This window comes from Herpailurus yagouaroundi, unplaced genomic scaffold (assembly GCF_014898765.1).
Source record: "Herpailurus yagouaroundi ecotype Mexico unplaced genomic scaffold, PumYag 140, whole genome shotgun sequence".
In the NCBI taxonomy this organism is placed as follows: domain Eukaryota; kingdom Metazoa; phylum Chordata; class Mammalia; order Carnivora; family Felidae; genus Herpailurus; species Herpailurus yagouaroundi.
This window is the reverse complement of record NW_024412395.1, coordinates 92,929,690-92,949,707: the sequence shown is the minus strand read 5'-3', so window position 1 is coordinate 92,949,707 and position 20,018 is coordinate 92,929,690. Positions and strand designations below refer to the sequence as shown.

The 20,018-nt window shown below is 39.8% G+C and overlaps 1 protein-coding gene across 13 annotated transcripts in view; it reads left to right on the top strand.

Moving 5' to 3' along the window:
- The window catches only part of FN1 (fibronectin 1), a 71,542-nt gene that overhangs the window by 25,679 nt on the left and 25,845 nt on the right, over window positions 1-20,018 (top strand). For 7 of the 13 annotated variants that reach the window (XM_040476164.1, XM_040476172.1, XM_040476168.1 and 4 more), the window contains exons 16-27: window positions 702-830; window positions 938-1,027; window positions 2,043-2,237; window positions 3,026-3,298; window positions 4,616-4,882; window positions 9,953-10,047; window positions 11,717-11,885; window positions 12,425-12,511; window positions 13,773-13,964; window positions 15,276-15,548; window positions 16,675-16,857; window positions 18,990-19,079. In XM_040476164.1, the coding sequence (XP_040332098.1) occupies window positions 702-830; window positions 938-1,027; window positions 2,043-2,237; window positions 3,026-3,298; window positions 4,616-4,882; window positions 9,953-10,047; window positions 11,717-11,885; window positions 12,425-12,511; window positions 13,773-13,964; window positions 15,276-15,548; window positions 16,675-16,857; window positions 18,990-19,079 (2,043 nt within the window). The remainder of the gene's footprint in view (window positions 1-701; window positions 831-937; window positions 1,028-2,042; window positions 2,238-3,025; window positions 3,299-4,615; window positions 4,883-9,952; window positions 10,048-11,716; window positions 11,886-12,424; window positions 12,512-13,772; window positions 13,965-15,275; window positions 15,549-16,674; window positions 16,858-18,989; window positions 19,080-20,018) is intronic. The other 6 variants (XM_040476174.1, XM_040476165.1, XM_040476173.1 and 3 more) reach the window with 1 other exon arrangement.

Here is a 20,018-nt window from a genome sequence, read left to right as displayed (position 1 = left end):
CTTTGGGGGTGTACTCATGCTTTTCAAATTCTCATGGTTAGGGGCTTTTAAAAAACTTTATTGTAGTATAACATATCATAGGCATACAGCTTGATGAATTTTTATAAAGTGAGGACATCCATGTAAGCAGCACCCAGATTAAGAAAAAGAACACTCAGGGGCATCTGGGTGGCTCAGTTGGTTAAGCTTCTGACTGTTGATTTCAGCTCGGGTCATGGTCTCACAGTTCATGGGATCAAGCCCCGAGTTGGGTTCTGTGCTGTTAGCAGAGCCTGCTCTCAATTCTCTCCCTCTTCTCCTCTCTCTGCCCCACCCCCACTCATGCTCTCTTTTTCTCTCTCCCCCTCTCTCAAAATAAATAAACTTAAAAAAAAACGATCATCCCTCCTACCCCACACCCCCTCGTCCCCTGACCATAACCGCTACCCTGACTTTTAACTACAGAGAGCTGTTTTTATAAATTTGGGGGTGGATTACAAAAATTATATATCTTCAGAGAAAAAATTCAGAAAAAAATGGTAAACAAAAGAAAAATCTCATAATATATTGATAATTATCGATTACCCATTAGTACATTTCCTTTTAGACTTTCCCCTTCCCTTATGAATGTACAGTTTTAAAAATATCCCCTTTATAGGTTGTGGAGTGATTTGAGGGATTGGTTTGCTCTGATTGCTAACCTTTCCTTTTTTACTTTAAAGATCTTCCAAGCACGGCCACTTCTGTGAGCATCCCTGACCTGCTTCCTGGACGAAAATACATTGTAAATGTCTATCAGATATCTGAAGAAGGAGAGCAGAGTCTAATCCTGTCTACTTCACAGACAACAGGTACATGTGTACTACATGCTGTGAGAAGAATTGTTTATCTGTAGAACAGGCCTAGAGTGATATTTCCTGACTGTTTTCCTCATTTGCCCTTTTCTTTTTGCTGTTAGCGCCCGATGCACCTCCTGACCCTGCCGTGGACCGAGTCGATGACACCTCGATTGTTGTTCGCTGGAGCAGACCCCAGGCACCCATCACAGGTGAGCTTGGCCTCCTCTCCCTGGCTGCCATGTTAGTCTTGATGGCGTAGGTGGCGAGGTGGCCGATTCTAACCTGTGGACAGGGAGGTCACATAAATCTTCTGCATAATTACTAGTCTACTAGGGTAGAGGGGTACGTGTGTGTGTGTGTGTAATAGTAATTCACAATGTGATTATCATCAAGGCTTACAGCTCAATTTTCTTATAGATCATTTCCCATCATATCCATTTTATTGACCCCCATACACACAGACACACACACACACACACACACAATTTCTTAAATTTTTTTTAATGTTTATCTTTATTTTTGAGACAGAGAGAGACAGAGCATGAGTGGGAGAGAGGCAGAGAGAGAGGAAGGCACAGAATCTGAAGCAGGCTCTAGGCTCTAAGCTGTCAGCACAGAGCCCGACGCGGGGCTCGAACTCCTCAGCTGCGAGATCATGACCCAGGCTGAAGTTGGACGCTCAACCGACTGAGCCACCCAGGCTCCCCAACACACACAATTTCTAAAGCCAGCTCATGGACTTATTTAACCAGGCATTTCTGAGGCCGAAGAGGGTTATTTTTTCTGAAAACCTCATTCTAAGACTTATTCTTAAAGAGGTAGCTCAGTTGCCTTCTTAGCTCATTAAGTGACTCAGCTGCCTCTAAAGTTTCTGAAAGAGACAGTGCTAGACAATCTGCGCTCAAGGTAGTTCACTAATTGCTTTCAGTGCTCGGAGCTCAAAGAGAAGAAATCATTTTAACATGAGTATTTTCACCTCATGGCATCTCTAATAGACATTTATTAAGGATATTAGGTCTTCAAGGATATTTATTATTTAAAAAGGTTTGCACGGCTGCTCTTATTTTACCTTTGTACTGAATAGTCCTTATGAGAAGTGGCAACATCTCTGGTTCTTAACTAATCAAGCAAGATGCTAAGGGTTTTTCTGATAAGAGATTTACGACTTACGAAACCTCTGTTTCATAAAACAGTGTGGCTAATGTTTCCCCCTTGAATCTGCAGGATACAGAATAGTGTACTCGCCATCAGTTGAAGGTAGTAGCACAGAACTTAACCTTCCTGAAACCGCCAACTCCGTCACCCTCAGTGACTTGCAACCTGGAGTTCAGTATAACATCACGATCTATGCTGTGGAAGAAAATCAAGAAAGTACTCCTGTTTTCATCCAGCAAGAAACCACTGGTGTCCCGCGTTCAGGTAACTTAAAGTCACTTCTTATGGCATTGTATCTCTTAGGGCTTAACGAGGAAACACGACTAACCGCTCTTTTGTTGGAGAAATAAAACTATCCTTGGACTGTGTTCATTTCCTTAGCATGCTAGGGAGGACCAGAAATGTTAGACGAAAGAATAGTTGTTTCTGTGGGAGGGTTGCTTCGTCTCTGTCAACATTTCCTCCATGCAAGTGATCTTATAGATTAGTTTATCCCTAAACTTAAGAAATATGACTGAAATGTCCACACTATTAACTGACTTATCAAAGCTGGCTATTGGCCTTCCCGAATAAAAACTGACACCTTAGCGTCTTCACATTTTTCTCTAGAAACTTAAGGCTCACTTTCTCTATTCCTTTGAAATACTATAAAATGGTTCAGTAAAATACAAACCACATTTTTTTCTGTTGTCACAATAAGGGTTTATTTTATTTTATTATTGTATTATTGTATTGCATTTTATTGTACTGTATTTTTTGCATGTTTATTTTAAACTACTTGATAGGACACTTAATATGTTGGAAACTCTTTGGTTTACCTACATATTTTAGATAAAAACTTCAAATGTTCTATGTAAGCAGTAAGTCAGAACCATGAAAATATAAGAAAAAATTCGTATTTTCTAGTTAAGAGACAAAACTTGGCATTAGTTTGGAATGAGAACCCCTGTGAATTTCCTTATATACATCTAGGAAATTGGCTTTTAAAAAAAACCAAAAAACAATAGTCTTCAGTAGGAATTGTGACTGACCAATTGGCTCTTGTCTGTTAGATAAAGTTCCCCCTCCCAAGGACCTGCAGTTTGTGGAAGTGACTGACGTCAAGATCACCATCATGTGGACACCCCCTGAGAGCCCCGTGACGGGTTACCGCGTGGACGTGATCCCCGTCAACTTGCCTGGGGAGCACGGACAGAGGCTGCCCATTAGCAGGAACACCTTTGCGGAGGTCACCGGATTGTCCCCCGGGGTCACCTATCACTTCAAAGTCTTCGCTGTGAACCAAGGGAGGGAGAGCAAGCCTCTGACGGCAGAACAGACGACCAGTATGTTCTGCTCTCCTCCATCTCCACCCCGAATCCTCCACCCTCATTCCCGATCTGTGGTGCATGTGCAGCAAACCATTTACTCCTAGGTTTATGGTTAGAAATAGGGAAATACCCAGTAGATAAGGAAATGCAGAGTGGACGTAAAGCACATCACACCTGAAAGCAAAACTGAGACCCACTCCATCATGCTAAATGGTAACCCGTGCCCCAAATTCATGCATCCACGTAATGGCACTGAGAGAGGACAACTTCAGAGAACCTAATTTTCTTTGCTAACAGACACATGGATTGCAAACCTGAGTGTATTTTTTATAACTACATTTGTCTCCGTCAAACTTGAAATGTATGCTCTTAACCCTTCTATGAGAGAATTACTTACGAATAGTGATTGCTTGAAACATTGCTTATTAAGTGCCAGGTCCTCTGCTCAGTTCTTTACAAGCGTTGTGCTTATATTTAATACTCTTTTGGATCTAATGAGGAAGGTCTTATTATCCTCATTGGATTCATGAAGGAATTGAAGCTCTTAAAAATTTCTGTAATTTGTAAAGTTCCAGAGCTAGGAAGTGATGGAGCTAGATCTACAAAGACGTAATGGCATTTTGGCTCTATGTCTCATTCTTTCAGTGATTATCCTTGACTCTCTCCTAAGCATTCCCTTCATCTGAAAAGCGTTTTTAAATTACTGCAGGGAAACCACTAGTAATCATACTCAAGGAAACTCACGATGTGTGTGATTCTTTCTGATAGTGCACACTCACCAGTGTCTTACCATGATTCTGATGTATATGTTATAATTATTACCTGATAGGAATCATGGGAAAATTTTATTTCTCTAGCAAAGGACTAGTCATTCAATAAATGCAGAGAATACTGTTTCTGTTCCTTGTAGAGGTTATGTCTTGCCCTCATTTTAGTGGGCTTGTCTCTCATTTCTTAACCTGTTTGGCTCAGAGCAGAGTCTAATTGTAGCCTTCACAAGTATTTTCGTTTTTGTATTTTTAATGCTATCTCTATAATGTTAGTACAATTTCAGAGGGTGATGGGAAAGTCAGGATGGAAAATTAGACCTTCCTCAGGATCAAAGTCAAGCAAAAAAAGAAAAAAAAAGCAGCAATTTCTCATGACTGACACAGTTTTGCAAAGTTCTGTGTAGCACTCCATTTCTTAATGGCTCAACATTTCCAAGGTTTTGACTTTTGCTTAGTTTCAACCTTGAGAAATCTTTAGAAAATTCAGCTGGGCTTTTAAGTTTCAGTATGATCATTACCAAGGTTCAAATATTTCTTGATGTGTTTCATCTTTTCTTTCTAGAATTGGATGCTCCCACTAACCTCCGATTTACCAACGAAACTGACTCCACTGTCATCGTGACCTGGACTCCACCTCGGGCCCGCATAGCCGGGTACCGACTGACCGTGGCCCTGACCCGGGGAGGCCAGCCCAAGCAGTACAACATAGGGCCCTCTGCCTCCCAGTACCCGCTGAGGAATCTGCAGCCTGCCTCTGAGTATACTGCAACCCTCATGGCTGTCAAAGGCAACCAACAGAGCCCCAAAGCCACTGGCGTCTTTACCACCCGTAAGTCAAAGTTTACCCTCTTTTCTTAGTGATGTCATATGTTCTTTTACCTTTATTTGCATTCTCTGTTCTTCATCCCACTTTTAAAAAGTTAACTTAAAAAACCTTAGTATAAGGGGCGCCTGGGTGGTTCAGTCGGTTGAGCTTCCAACTCTTGGTTTCTGCTCAGGTCATGATCTCACAATTCGTGGGTTTGAGCCCCACATTGGACTCTGCACTGACAGTGAGGAGTCTGCTTGGGATTCTCTCTCCCTCTCTTTCCCTCTCTGCCCCTCCCCTGCTCTGCTCTTTCTCTCTCTCTCTCTCTCTCTCTCTCTCTCTCTCTCAAAACAAATAAATAAACTTAAAAAAAAAAAAAAAAGGAAGATTTAAACCAGTGCTACTCAAAATGTGGTCATGGACCAGCTATTTGAACCATGAATTGTTTCTTATTGGACAATAAGGAGCTTGTGCCATAATATAAATCATGAAACACACCATTCAGTTCAGTTGATTATTTTTCAAAGCAAGATTTTCTGGATGAAGGTAGTAGCATGTTAAACTACAAATGTTGCCAAGCTTCTTCTTTCCTCTGGGACCACTTTGAGTAACACAGTTTAAAGCACCTAGTTATTTGAAAATTGAATGCTATTGTATTAAATGAATTTACCAAATCCTAGTTAAGGCAAGGAAACAGCACCTATGTCTACATCCTAATACTCTGGGTGTTGAATGATAGCAGTAAATGTAGAATAAAAACATTTACCAACTATGGAAACCAACAGACCAAGAAGATAAGGAAATGATTTTTCTTTTTTTTTTTTTTTAATTTTTGTAATGTTTACTTATTTTTGAGAGATAGAGACAGAGCACGATCAGGGGAGGGGCAGAGAGAGAGGGAGACACAGAATCCAAAGCAGGCTCCAGGCTCTGAGCTGTCAGCACAGAGCCCAATGTGGGGCTCAAACTCATGAGCCATGAGATCATGACCTGAGCTGAGTCGATGCTTAACCAGCTGAGCTACCCAGGTGCCCCAGGAAATTATTTCTTTATGAGACTGCAGCAGATCAAAGTATTTCTGAGGAACAGAGTAACTTTTTTTTTCCTTTTATCTTTCTTAAATTACTCTTGAAGTTCCACTTCAAGAGTTCTTAATAAGAAAGAAAATACTGACAATTTTTGGTCACATCTATCCTTTTTTATTCAACCTTTTATAGGAAGTGGTCTTTAATCTCCTATGTATCTACAACACAATAAAGACCTATATTCATAAACTGATTTCTATTAAAAACATTCTCATTTATATTACAAAGAATTACGAGACCCCTAATTTCTAGCTTTATTGGTTATTTTTAAATCGACCTTTTCAGTTACAGAAGCACGTAACACTTTTTGACATATATTACAACTATCAACTAGTTTACATTTTTCTAAAAGCTTTTAAAAATACAGACGTTAATAAGCATTCAAAAAGTGAATATAAGTTTAGTTGTAAATAACTATGGAATTTACTTCCCAAAGAAAATTCATTTTCCTGTAGGAATTCATAATCTACCAAAAATTTATTTCCATTTAAATTTGGTGTATGATTTTTGTTAGTGGAGTCTTTTTCTTAAGTAACTACTAATTGTTAGCAAGTGAAGTCTTTTTATTTGTAAGTTAACTTTTAAATTTTGCTATTTTATGTTACATGTTACTAAGATACTCTAGAATCCATTAATACGAAACCAGTGTTTTATATTTCTTGTAAATATCTATTTCTTACAGATGCCCTTCATGAATTAGAATGGAGATTTCAGTAGATTTAGCCTTTTTCTGACCACATATGATTCTACAAATTATCATTTTTACTTTTTCACTCCTTAACACGATACATATTTTGTGTAGTTTCTTTTGTTGGACTGAGTGCCCACGAAAGAAAAACCATTTTCACTGGTACTAACAGTAATTAAGTAGAGTATGGCGGGTCAGTGTAGACTATTTGGAGACTTTGATATATTGGACATGTTATTTTTATTCTCTGCACAGTATATTTATATAAAATAAAATTATATTTGAGTTAAGGGAAGTACTGATAGTCAAAACTAATTTTATTAGATAAAGGTTAACATAGTGCCTTGCACACAGCACGCTTTCAAAAAATATTCACTGAATAGATGATTGAGGGAAGAATGAGAACGAAAACAGTTCAACCAAGCTTCAATTTAAATAAACCTACTTAAGTAGGGAGTTCCACAACTTCATTTGAACTTGGAGAACTCTGAGGCTATAAACATCAGTAGGGCTTGCATATTTTTGAAATTGCTGTAAGTTTCTGTAGCTTTTTACTGCCTTACTAAGCTTAATTCTGGGAAGAACTTTTCTGGATTTTACAACTTGTGCCAAATTCTTAAAAGCAAATGTGAAGGTGGGGGGTGGGGGGCTGTTTCTGGGGAAAATACAGCTTATTCCTTTACAAATAGGGCAAATTTTATTTCTTTAACAGCTAGACTATTCTTCATGTATGACCTGCCAGAACCCATAATTCACACTACAGTCACATCCTTTGTTTGACATCAGTTTGTGGGTTTGTGGTTTGGAGACTTTCCTGTAATGGTCTTCCCAGGCAGAGAGCATCATCTTAAACTTAGGAAGATTCTAGCTGGCTGGCTCAATCAGTAGAAAACACCCAGTCTTGAAGCCCAAGACAGTTGAAAAGAATGTAATTTGTGAAAAAGTTGTGGCTTTCACAGATGTTCAGTACAAGAAGCTGCTTGCTTTCTGAATTTTTTTTTTTTTTTTTTTTGGTGGCCATTAACATGGTCACTCAGGGCTGGCCACGGCATTTTGTCAAAGTCAGCAGCGGCCAAGTGGTGTATGATTTCAGAGACTCTGGGAAGGCACCATGGATTACCCATCCTGGCTCCCCCCAAAACACCCTTGAAATAATAACATAGTTAGGAAACAGCTCACTAAACCAGTAGAACTTCAATTTGGCCATTAGAGTAAGTAATTACAAAGTAGCCCACACACATATTTTATTTTTCCCCCACACAGTATTTTCAAAACAGGTTTTAAAATCACACATTAAAGTCCAGACTGGGGAGGGGGGGGAAGGAAGAATTGCAATGGTGCCTGAATTGCCATGTGATCACAGGGAAGATGAATGACTGGAGCTGAGTAGTGAGTGCGGTCTTGAGACTTTTAATTTCCATGTGTGTGCCCCTGGGGGATAACTGTCTCACCAGCCATTCACAATTTAGCATAAATGCATTTAATAGTTGTTTCCCCCAGTGGGCACAGAATTTGGTTGGTACATAAAAAAGGAGGAATTATGAAGACACCAAACACGTGATCTGAGCTGGCAACACACTTGAAACCCTTGAATTTGACACTTGCCCTGTCCAAATGTCTTGGCCTTTGAGACCTCACCTTTCCCATAGCAGCCAGTTATTAAAATGCTCATTTCCTTATTACAAGGTTTAGTTGTTCAGCCGATTATATTTTAGAGATTCTAAATCTGTAGTAAGATTCATAGGACTGTTGAAAATGTCTATCTTTTTTTTTTTTAAGTTTATTTATTTATTTATTTATTTACAGGCAGAGACAGTGTGAGGTGGGGAGGGGCAGAGAGAGAGCAAGAGAGAGAATCCCAAGCAGGCTCTGTGCTGTTGGCACAGAGCTCAATGTGGGGTTCGAACTTGTGAACTCATGAAGTTGTGAACTCATCGAACTCATGAGTTGATCTCATGACTCAGGTTGTGAGATCATGACCTGAGCCAAAACCAAGAGTCAAATGCTTAACCAACTGAGCCACCCTGGTACCCCGAAAATGTCTGTCTTAAGTTTGTGTACACACACTCTTTCATCCTTTCTCTTCTTGTTTTTAAATTTGTTTAATGTTTATTTATTTTGGGAGAGAGAAAGAGAGAGTGTGCAGTGAGGGGGGGGGAGGGGCAGAGAGAGAGGGAGAGAAAGAATTCCAAGCAGGCTCCACACTCAGTGCAGTGCCCAGTCCAGGGCTTGATCTCACAAATGATGAGATCATAACCAGAGCCGAAATCAAGAGCCAGTCGCTTAACCCACTGAGCCACCCAGGCACTCCTCTTTTCTGGTTTCTTCTTTTTACAGTAATATTTTTATTAAGAGAAATAACAGTGAGGTTAGGATGTTAGGAGATGCAAAATTAACTTTTGTTATAATTCTTAATTTCAGTGGCAGAGTACTAAATTTTTTCAGTCTGATTATCCTAAATGGGTAATCACATATTTAAGGAACCTTTAGAATTTTGAAGTGTGTCTATAGTGGCAGATTTTGTTTAACTTTCATGTGGCATTTCTTACTGCAACCAAAAATAATTGACCATAATTATGGAGTAATTCAACTTAAAGCTATTTTCAGATCTCATCTGTAATTTAACTATTGTTCTCAAATTAATGATTTAAAAAGCAGAATGATAATCAATTTGTGGTCAGTTTCATATTTCAAATGGGATTCTCCAGGGAAATTAATTGTCCTAAAACTCAAATCCCAAACTTGATGAAAAGACACATATCATAGACTGCAAGGACTTGAAAGTGTCTTCTTTGTCATTTAGCTCTTTGTCACTCAAGTACGATGCATGGACTCAGCATCAGCATTCCAGAAATGCAAACTTCTAGCCCCATGTTGGTCCTACTGAGTCAGAACCTGCATTTTAGCCAGGTGTCAGACAACTTGTGTGGCACAGAAAAGACTGAGAAGCGCTGACCTACTCTAAATTCTCACCCAGTGAGGGTGTTACATTCAGGATCCACTAGCTGAGTAAACAGAGGTTCTCCATAAAAGTGCTTGTTACTGGGGTGCTTGGGTGGCTCAGTCGGTTGAGCAGATGACTCGAATTCGGTTTGGGTCACGATCCCAGGGTTGTGGGATTGAACCTGCGTTGGGGTCTGTGCTGGGTGTGGAGCCTGCTTGAGGTTCTCTCTCTCTCTCTGCCCCTCTCCCCACTCTCGCTCTCTCTTTCTCTGAAAAAACAAAAACAAAACAAAAACAAAAAAATTGCTACATGCATTCTGTGCAATAGTCTGTGATTCCAGCACATTGAACACATGCATTGATTCTATTTCACAGGGCAGCCTCTCGGCTCTGTTCCACCTTACAACACAGAGGTCACTGAGACCACCATTGTGATCACATGGACACCTGCTCCAAGGATTGGTTTTAAGGTAAATTGCAGATATCCCTAACCTCTTGTGAGACAGCCCTGAAGTGGCCTTATGTTTCTGAATGTGGTAGAAACAGGATGTTTGGGAGTCAGGAGACCTGGGTTTTATTCGCTGCTTCTGTCTGTGCCTCTCTGACCGCATTGTCCAGGTATAACATTACTGTGGCCTCACTGGATTTCTGGAAGGATGGACTGAGGCTGTGGAAGTGCTTCGCAAAAGGATAAAACATTAGTATGGAACTGTTGTTGTTATCTGATTTTCTCCATCCTTTCCCCCAGGGGACTGCATTTTAAAATATATAAGGAAACGCCATTTGTTGTGTTGTTCTAAATGGGTGTCAACAAGTTCACAAAAACCCATTTAGAGAGACCAATTAAAGTCAGAGTCACTTAAAAATCACATTTTCATCCAATCATTTCATCTCAACTTGTTCAAAGCCCCTTGGGTGAATTTCTTAATAGAAGTTAAGATTAAGGTCTTCCCTGTAGATATCTGGATTCATGTTCTTTAAAGTAATGATATTAGGAAAGTGATGAATATAAATGAATATGTTTAAAAGAATTCCTTTCTTTGGCATTTAGAGTATAGGGAGAGAAATATTTATTATAATTGGAAATCAAGACTAAATCCCAATGACAGCTTGTTTAAAAAAATACACCAAAGGTCACTTCTTTTTTGAAATATGCAAATAGCCATATTGATGATTATGCTACTTAAATATAGAGATACGGTTTTTGAAGATTACCTTTCAAATTCTCCTTAATCGTGTCATTCTGACTTTCAGAAGCCTTGTAACCTACAAAGGACGTCTCTAGAGTAGAACACCGTTTGATGATACGGTATTGCCTAGGTTTTGAAATAAAATATTAAAAAATTGAAAATTATGGGCACATTTATTTTAATTCTTCTTTTGTAATATATTGTCCTGCAGTTTAAGCTATGAACATACTTCTTCAAAAGAAATGTTTCTGAAGTACAAAATGTTAAAGGCTCTACTAACCTTTACATTGAATGTTCATAACTCATTAAAAAGAGTGCTAGAGGATTTCTTCCAGCAAAAAAGAAAATAGAGGGCCACCTGGGTGGTTCAGTCGGTTAAGCATCTGACTTCGGCTCACGCCATGATCTCACCGGCTGTATGTTCGAGCCACGTGTCAGGCTCTGTGCCGACAACTCAGAGCCTGGAGCCTGTTTCAGATTCTGTGTCTCCCTCTCTCTCTGCCCCTTCCCCGCTTGCACTCTGTCTCTCTCTCTCTCTCTCTCTCTCTCTCTCTCTCTCTCAATAAATAAATAAATAATAAAAAGAAAAAAAGAAAATAGAAATGAACTGCCATGTTGCCCCAAGCCCCTGTGTACTTCTGGTTTATATCAGGAGATTATTTATCAAGCAAAACCTTATGTAATGACAGTTCTCCAGAGACATCCATTACAAGCCAATGTAATGCAGTTTGGGAAGATACCTCTCCCACCTTGCGCCCCCAGTCCAGGGAGCTTCCAGTTGAAGAATCTAATAGAACGAAAGGCAGGCGCCAACTCATTCCCTAATAAAAGCACAGCATGCAGTGTGCATAGAAGCTCACATTATACAAAGCATGACCAAAACCTCTCGGCAGTAACCTAGCTCTGGAAATATTTGCCCTTGGTGTTTATTTTGCTTTCCTTCTTCTAGCTGGGTGTACGACCAAGCCAGGGAGGGGAAGCACCACGAGAAGTGACTTCAGAGTCAGGAAGCATCGTCGTGTCTGGCCTGACTCCAGGCGTGGAATACATTTACACCATCTCGGTCCTGAGAGATGGGCAGGAGAGAGATACACCGATTGTAAAGAAAGTTGTGACACGTAAGAGGCGTCCTTTGCCACTTTTCTTTTAGCTTTTAAGACTGTTCCAATTTGTAAAAATAACTGATACCAGTATCACTTTTTGCTTCTGATGACGGTGTAAGAGGAAGATCCCATGTCTCCTTATCTTATTAGCTATTTCTAAATTTGCAGCAGCAAGTTCAACTCTTGTCATATATTCCATGGCATCAGAACTGTTCTTTCTAATGTCAAAAATATTTATGAACTGGAAAGACAGAAAGAATGTCAATAGTATTTCAAAATTGTTAATTGTAAAAAAAATGGTCTCAGAGAATTGCTGTCCACCATGGTTTCATAGTATAGCTTCTATGTTTTTACTGATTCTTAAAAAGAAGGGATGGAAGGAGGGAAGGGGAGACAGAGGAGAGAGGAAAAAGAAAGAGGAAAAAAGGAAGGGAAGGGGAGGGGAGGGAAGGGAAAGGAAGGGAGGGAGAGAAGCAAAGGGCAGTAAGAAACATTCCACAGGTCAAGTGCTTGGTGTTAGCTTTAACTTGTAACTTAAACTTTTTTCTGCATAGCATTGTCTCCACCCACAAACCTGCACCTGGAGGCAAACCCTGACACCGGTGTGCTTACAGTGTCCTGGGAGAGGAGCACCACTCCAGGTAAGCCTGGGATGTATCAAGGGCAAGTCTGTGTGGTACTGTCACAGGACAAAGGTGTTGGAAACTTTGAGAGAAAGGGTCAACATTATAAGTACCCAGCTTTCCATAAAAAATATAGTACGTGAGCGTACATCACAGAGTGACATGTAGAGTGTTTCACTGCATGTGTCTTTAGATAACAGGGAAGTGAACAAGGCAGACCCTTATCAAGCTGTAGGGAATCATGAGGGCTGACAGAAACCATTCTGTATGGTACCTTTTGCTCAGTGGCGCTCAAAATTGCCAGAAAAAAAAAAGGCTGAAATCATACTGCAGAAATTTCCTTTTGTCTATTGTTAGAGATTCTAAGTATACTATTCAATGAAGTTTTACAAATATTTTGTCATGAGAGGCACCACAAAACTCTAAAGGTGATGAAAGACAGAAATGACCTCCAGTTTGAAACTTTAAGCTGGCAAGTCGTATGCTTGTTTGAAACCAGATCATTAACATTTAGTCTTCGTGGATGGTCTAGGCTGCCTGTCTGGATGGTCACTAGCAAATGTAATGACCTAAACCTTTATTTCCATCCAGTTGGACTTTCTTGTCTAGACACCATTTTCGTGTCCAGCCTGTTAGTAAGTTTAACTTAAGTCACCCTTTAGTAAGTTTAACTTAAACATATTTTCTCATTTAGTCTGGTCCCTGTGGATCTCTAATTATCACTGTTTTAATTTGAATGTCTCTCTCTTCCCCCTCAACACTCTTACTGCCCAGTTTCTATGATTCCTTACATCTTCCACAGTGAGCATTTTTTGTATATAATATAAGTATAACCACTTTTGTTTTTCACTTTGTCTCCTTTCCTTATTCCCTTCCTGTAAATCCCATAGGTTCAGACCTTGTAAATTAGGAGAGCCCATATTGGGGAATATGCTTAGGGTTGAGAACCATTCCAGACTAAGCAGGTAAAATGGAGGATTCCTCATCTGTCCTGAAGATGATCTGTTAAGGCAAAGCAGGGTATAGTGGTAAAAGGAACCTGGATTAGGAGTCAGACAAGCCTATGGTAATCACTCCCCCATTCCAAGATTTTCTTTAAACTGAGGATATTAATACCTGCCTCAAACGGTTGTTGCAGCACTGAATAACAGGAGAGTCCTCAATAAATGCTGGGTCCTTTCCCCATTCCCTTCTGTGGGTCCATCATTGGGGTCTACTTTGATTCAGCCTGGGTCACCAATGCTCTGTGCAGTAACTGCCTCCTTTCTGTCCTCTCTAGACATTACTGGTTATAGAATTACCACCACCCCTACAAATGGCCAACAGGGATATTCTTTGGAAGAAGTGGTCCATGCAGATCAGAGTTCCTGCACTTTTGAAAACCTGAGTCCTGGCTTGGAGTACAATGTCAGTGTTTACACTGTCAAAGATGACAAGGAAAGTGCCCCTATCTCTGATACCATCATCCCAGGTAATGGAACAATAAGCAGTTATCCTAAGAGTGGCAGATTCGATGAGAGTGGGGATTGATATCTTAATCCCCAGATGGTTGAGTGTGTCAGATACATTTGGGATTTAGTTCTGACCTCCCAACCACACTCTCCCAAACCATGAAGTCAAAGCAACTATTTGGACAAATGCTTGCTGTTAACACCGCTTTACTTTCTGTGCTTCACTGGGATGCTGTTTGTTGCGATGGGTATGTAATGGAGTGGCAACCATGGCCTTCACTCTGTACTGTCAGCTCACATGGAAATATTACTAAAACAGTGTCATGTGTCTGTCCTCTGTACTGACAGGCTAAAAGTAATATGGTAAATGCATCCCATCGGTACATCTGTCCCTGATTTTACAGTCCATATCCATTTTCAACAGCTGTCTGTACAATCGTACCTATCTCCACATGTGAGCCTTGGCTTAGCACTTGGTTGACACGTCCAATTCTTCGTCTTGCAGTTTCAAATCCTTCCTTCATAAAACTGGAGAAAAAAAGAAAGGCCATGCCTTCGGGTGTTCTTTCTGGTGGATTGAACGACAACACTGAAAAGACCTATCTAGGGATAGGTTTTTTATTTGCCCCAAATTGGATTGTGACCAAATGAAAGCATTGGACAGGCGGTGTTCTCCTTTGCCCTGTTTGGTAGAATGCTTTTACTAATGCTAATTAAATAACTTTGATTATGAATTAAACAAAATATTGGCAATAGTATTGGACTCAAGTCTGTCTTCCACCTGAATGTGCTTTTGAATGGCACATTTCACACCATACAATGATACTGCATCAGCATTATGGCCATAATGTTGTCATGAGTTTTTGTATGGGAAAAGAAAGAAAAACCCACTGATGTTTTTTTTTTTTTTAAGCTTCTTCATGCAAGCTCTATTTTCCTACTAAAACAGTTTGGATTTAAAAAAAAAAAAACAGCATTGTTGATACTTACTACAGATATCATGTCTAGGTTCTAAGAATGGTTTTGACATCCTAAATAGGCCTATAATTTTTAGGAATCTGAGACGTTCAAACTCTACTATTTAGAGACATTTCTAAAATGCAAGAAAATCCCAAAGAATATTGTAAACTTGTCTTATTCTCCCAGGAAAGCAAACTATTCATGATGATTAGGATGTCTTTTCAGAAAATTTAGAAAAGATTGCATATTACCATCATTGCTTTAACATTCCATCAATTATTACCACTGGTAACCTGATGTACACTGCTTTATTTTTTCCTCTTTTTTGCCTCTATTTTCCTTTTGCCCCTCTTTGCTTTGTAACTCAATAGAGGTGCCCCAACTCACTGACCTAAGCTTTGTTGATATAACCGATTCAAGCATCGGCCTGAGGTGGACCCCGCTAAACTCTTCCACCATTATTGGGTACCGCATCACAGTAGTTGCGGCAGGAGAAGGTATCCCTATTTTTGAAGATTTTGTGGACTCCTCAGTAGGATACTACACAGTGACAGGGCTGGAGCCGGGCATTGACTATGACATCAGCGTTATCACTCTCATTAATGGCGGAGAGAGTGCCCCTACTACACTGACACAGCAAACGGGTGAATTTTGAAAACTTCTGTGTTTGAGACGTGGATGGTGTTGCATGCTGCTACCAGTCACTCTGGTTAAATATGGATGTTTCGTGGGAAAAGCCAGTGATTTGCCAATGATTAAGAAAGAGAGGGTGGATTGAGGCCCGGGGCGAAGGAATTGAATGTATGTGCTACACTGATTGGATGCAGGCATATGCAAGTGGTCTTAAAGACACTTTCATTTAAGCCACAAATGTGTAGAAAGCTAGCGAGATCTGATCTGTTGAACACAAAATGGCAAAGGTTAAATGAATTTGCAGACTTGGAGTTTTTACAAAGTATCATCTCACATGAATACCAACTCGGATAATGAGCACCAGTTTATGAGAGAGGTACTTATAGAATGTGCCGTTATGCTCTACTTTCGACTCCTTGATAAACCCTACCATGTTCCTTCTTTGCAGTGGACTTAAAAACCCAGTCAAATTTAGGGTGGGTTGAAAGGGGGTTGTCTTGACATAGGAGAAAAAGAAACTTTGGGGCACTGTGGATTGCATTGCCATGGCTAGGTAAAGAAACTCCTCTTTAACCAGTCTGGGGCCAAGCATGCAACATTCCGAAGGTTCTCTGCCCTGCATGGTAAGAAACATGCTGAGAACCAATCTGCATGAACCCTTTGCACTCGTAGGTAGAACTCACGGAGTGGGATCGTAGCGATGCCGGTAGCTGTAGTCATCTCACATCAGGGGAAATGTAGGACCTCTTGTCTTTTCGTCTGTGTGCATGTGTTTGAAAAGTACCGCTGTGTTTCTCTTTGCTGTGTGGCAACTTCAGCCTCTTCAGCCTGGGATTAAATAACTGTCACTGGTGTTAATAATGTACTTACACTCAACATGTTTGAAAGTAGATGAAAAGTATTCTTTGAAATGTACTGATGGCAGAAAGGTTAAAGAGGCCTAACAGTACTGTGTGTAGTGTTTTATTTTTAACAGTAGTTCACTATGATTTAGATCAGATTTAGATTAGAATGTTTGCATGATTCTGACTCATTTCCTTAATGCATGAACTATTGGTTTTACCTTTCCAGCTAATTTTTGTTACCTTTCATTTTAAAAGTGACATTGACTCCGTCTTCCTTCTTATTTGAAACCAGCTGTGCCTCCTCCCACTGACCTGCGATTCACCAATATCGGTCCAGACACTATGCGTGTCACCTGGGCCCCACCTCCGTCCATTGAATTGACCAACCTCCTGGTGCGCTACTCCCCTGTCAAGAATGAGGAAGATGTTGCGGAGTTGTCCATCTCTCCTTCAGACAACGCAGTGGTCTTAACAAGTAAGCAGTCAACTGTATCTGTTCCATAAACGCTAAGCTAGAGCACGAGGAGAGAATTCCGGGTTCTCAGGGAGGAGCAACTAAGATCAAGACAGCTACAGCAAAACTACAAACAAAACCCCAAATGTGATGTGAGACTCTGTACACTTTGAAAGATGTCACATTTGTCACTATTTTAATGTATGTATCTTTGAGATCCACAACTTTTTAAAGATCACAGTAGAAAAGCACCAGCAGCGAAGTTTGAAGACTTCAAATAAATTCTGCTTCCAAATAAGCACATACAAATAAATGAATGTCAAAAGAAAATAGAGGACTAAATTTAGATGTTCAGAGAGAGAAACAATAAGGATTGAAAATAGTGTCACCATATCTGTTTTATTCTCATTAAAAAAAAAAAAAAAAGTGCCAGTGGGTAATCTCCAGCTTCTGAAAACACAGAAACAGTGACATGTTACCAGGATAGATCGAGATGATGCTGTTTTGAAGAAAGAGCCAGAAGTGTAATTGGTACTTCAGAAAGAATTTTTTGGCAGGATTTCTCTGAAGGCTGAGGACCCAGAAAACAGCTAACATTCAAATAAACGGCAACCATTTATGTGTCTTTCTGGATCCTACCTTTTTGAAATAGACATTGTTTATTAAAGAAAATAGAAGGAAGCTGCAACATGGTGCTGTTTTTCCTGTAAATGTTGCTTCTTATTATTTTCACCATAATAGTAAAATAAGCACATGAGAATAGTATAGGTTTGTACGTAAGGAAAGAAAGAGCTCACATTTAGGTATATTACCAAATGACGGTCTGAAAATATCCTCTATGTTGCAGACACATTTTAGAGAATGAAAGGCAGCTCAACATGACTATAGTCTTGGCTTCTCATTTCATGGCTGAGGGTGAGAACATCCTTAGTTCTGCCTATCAACAGGGCTGTTGTTTCTGTTCTAGATTACTCTGGAGTCAGTAGTTACAGCATCGCTCATTACACAACTCCTGCTTCAGGACCACTGTCTGCCCCACTGACTGGTCACATGTTCATCACACATTCTAAGATCTTATTTTAGATCCTGCTCTAGATTGCAAGGTAGCCATCCCCCACCCCCTGCCCCCCCCCAGAGAAGCCATTATTACCCAATTTACAGATGAAGCAACCGAGGTCTCTAGTGGCTAAGTCAATTGCCCCTGGGCAAGCAGGAATAAGGGAAGTAGAGTCCAAGTATCCAGCTCTTTCATCTGGTACTTTCCCAAACCTTGCAGGGGCCTCTGTACAAAGGCTGAAGAGGAGATGGTATGGAGGGGAATGAGGTCTACTGAGTAGGAATTCAAAGGTTAGAAACCCTACTCTGTACCTTTCTGGGGACCTCAAAATTAAGAGTAGAGGATACTCAGGAATGTGTATGTAATTTTTTAAGTAGTCTGTTCTTCCTCAATATGGTGGAACCAATCACTTTCCTCATGGAATAGGACTCTTTTCCAGTAAAGGTTAATTATTAAGACCACTGGTCTTGGTCTGGGTCAAATCCTATATGATCTAGGGTAAGTACACCAAACAAGATGACTTTTCTGCACCTCAGTTTTCTCCTGTGTAAAATGGGGATGGTTATAAACCAAACTTTTGGGGGAAATGGGTACTTTCATTGTTATGCATTTGGTGATGGTTTCACAAGTTCCTACATACACCACAACCTGTCAAAACTGTGCACTTTAAATATTTGTAGTTTATTGTATGGCCGTAAGTCCACTTTCAATTGTAGCAAACTACTTCCTGGGGTTGTTGGTGAGGAGTAAATGATAATCCACAGTGCCACGGTCATTATTACTATATGCCTTCAATAGATATCATATTAAGTGGATGACAGAGATAATATTACATGGCAGCCACCATCTTATTGCAGATGGCTGAATCACTCTCAGAAGTGGAACTGAGGGCAGAGCTTAGAGATGTCACAGGGTGAGGTGACTTTTCCTTATCACCTTGTTACAGCCCATCTCCAGGTAGCAATAGTCATGTCAGTATAAGTCAGTTATAGGACTGAACCTTTTTGTATTTTATCAGTTGAAATAGTCCTAAGGGTGCTTTGCTTTTTCATGCTTTTGAGCACAATTTGAAAGTAAGTGCCACTTGCCTCTTCAGATCTCCTGCCTGGCACCGAATATTTGGTCAGTGTCTCCAGTGTTTACGAACAACACGAGAGCACACCTCTTAGAGGAAGACAGAAAACAGGTGAGTCATGTTGGCAGTATGCTTATCAAATAGCTCTCACCTACCAATTTTAATAGTAAAGTAGAATACTGCTTCTAAAACTACATCTCCATTCTTGTGATGGTAGTGGTGCTATAACCTTGTCATTCCTTTTTGATCACCAGTCTTAAAAATTAAATGATACTTCTTCAAGTATTATCCTGATTTCCAGTCACTAAGATTATACTCTCTGCTTCCAGAGAGGACTCAAAATAGTCCAGGAACTTTGTTATCTTTCCTTGTAAAAAATCGCCCAAGAATAATATAATCCCTATTTATTTAGAGATAGCGAACATTCCTTTTCATTAGGCAGCTCTAAGGCTGACCCAACACTGTCCTTGTCATGGAAGTCTTTTCCCTCCTTTGCTAAGCCAACAAGTTTATCTTTTTTATCTGCTTGATGAAATATGCATGCATAATGTAAAGAAGTTGATTTGAATCCCATAATATTACATTAAAGTCCTTAAATATGAGGGCTTCTATTAATTATTCCTTTTAAGAAACTGCAATGTGATGTATCCATTAACTTATGTATTATAATCCACTTGCTTCCCCAAAAAAGTTGTGACATCTCAATTTGGTTTGAATATGTTATTCAATAGAATAAGTAATTATTAGTACTAAAATAAAAATTTTCTGGTAGTCCCAGGGAGATTAAGTGACTTGAATTTGAGATAAACTCTAAATTCTGATTACTTTTTCCATGGTACACTAAATTTTCAATTCATGAGGATTTACCTGCATTGTAATTTGTCCAGGATGATGTCTTGTTTTAGTTTTTGAGAGCTTTATGTTTGGCATTATTATCACCCCATTGACCTATCAGTTCCCTTTGAGTATAGAAAACTTCTTTGAGAGCCAAAAGCTTGAGAGTGGGCATAACTTGCCTTATTTTGAGAGACACAGGATAGAAACGTGGAA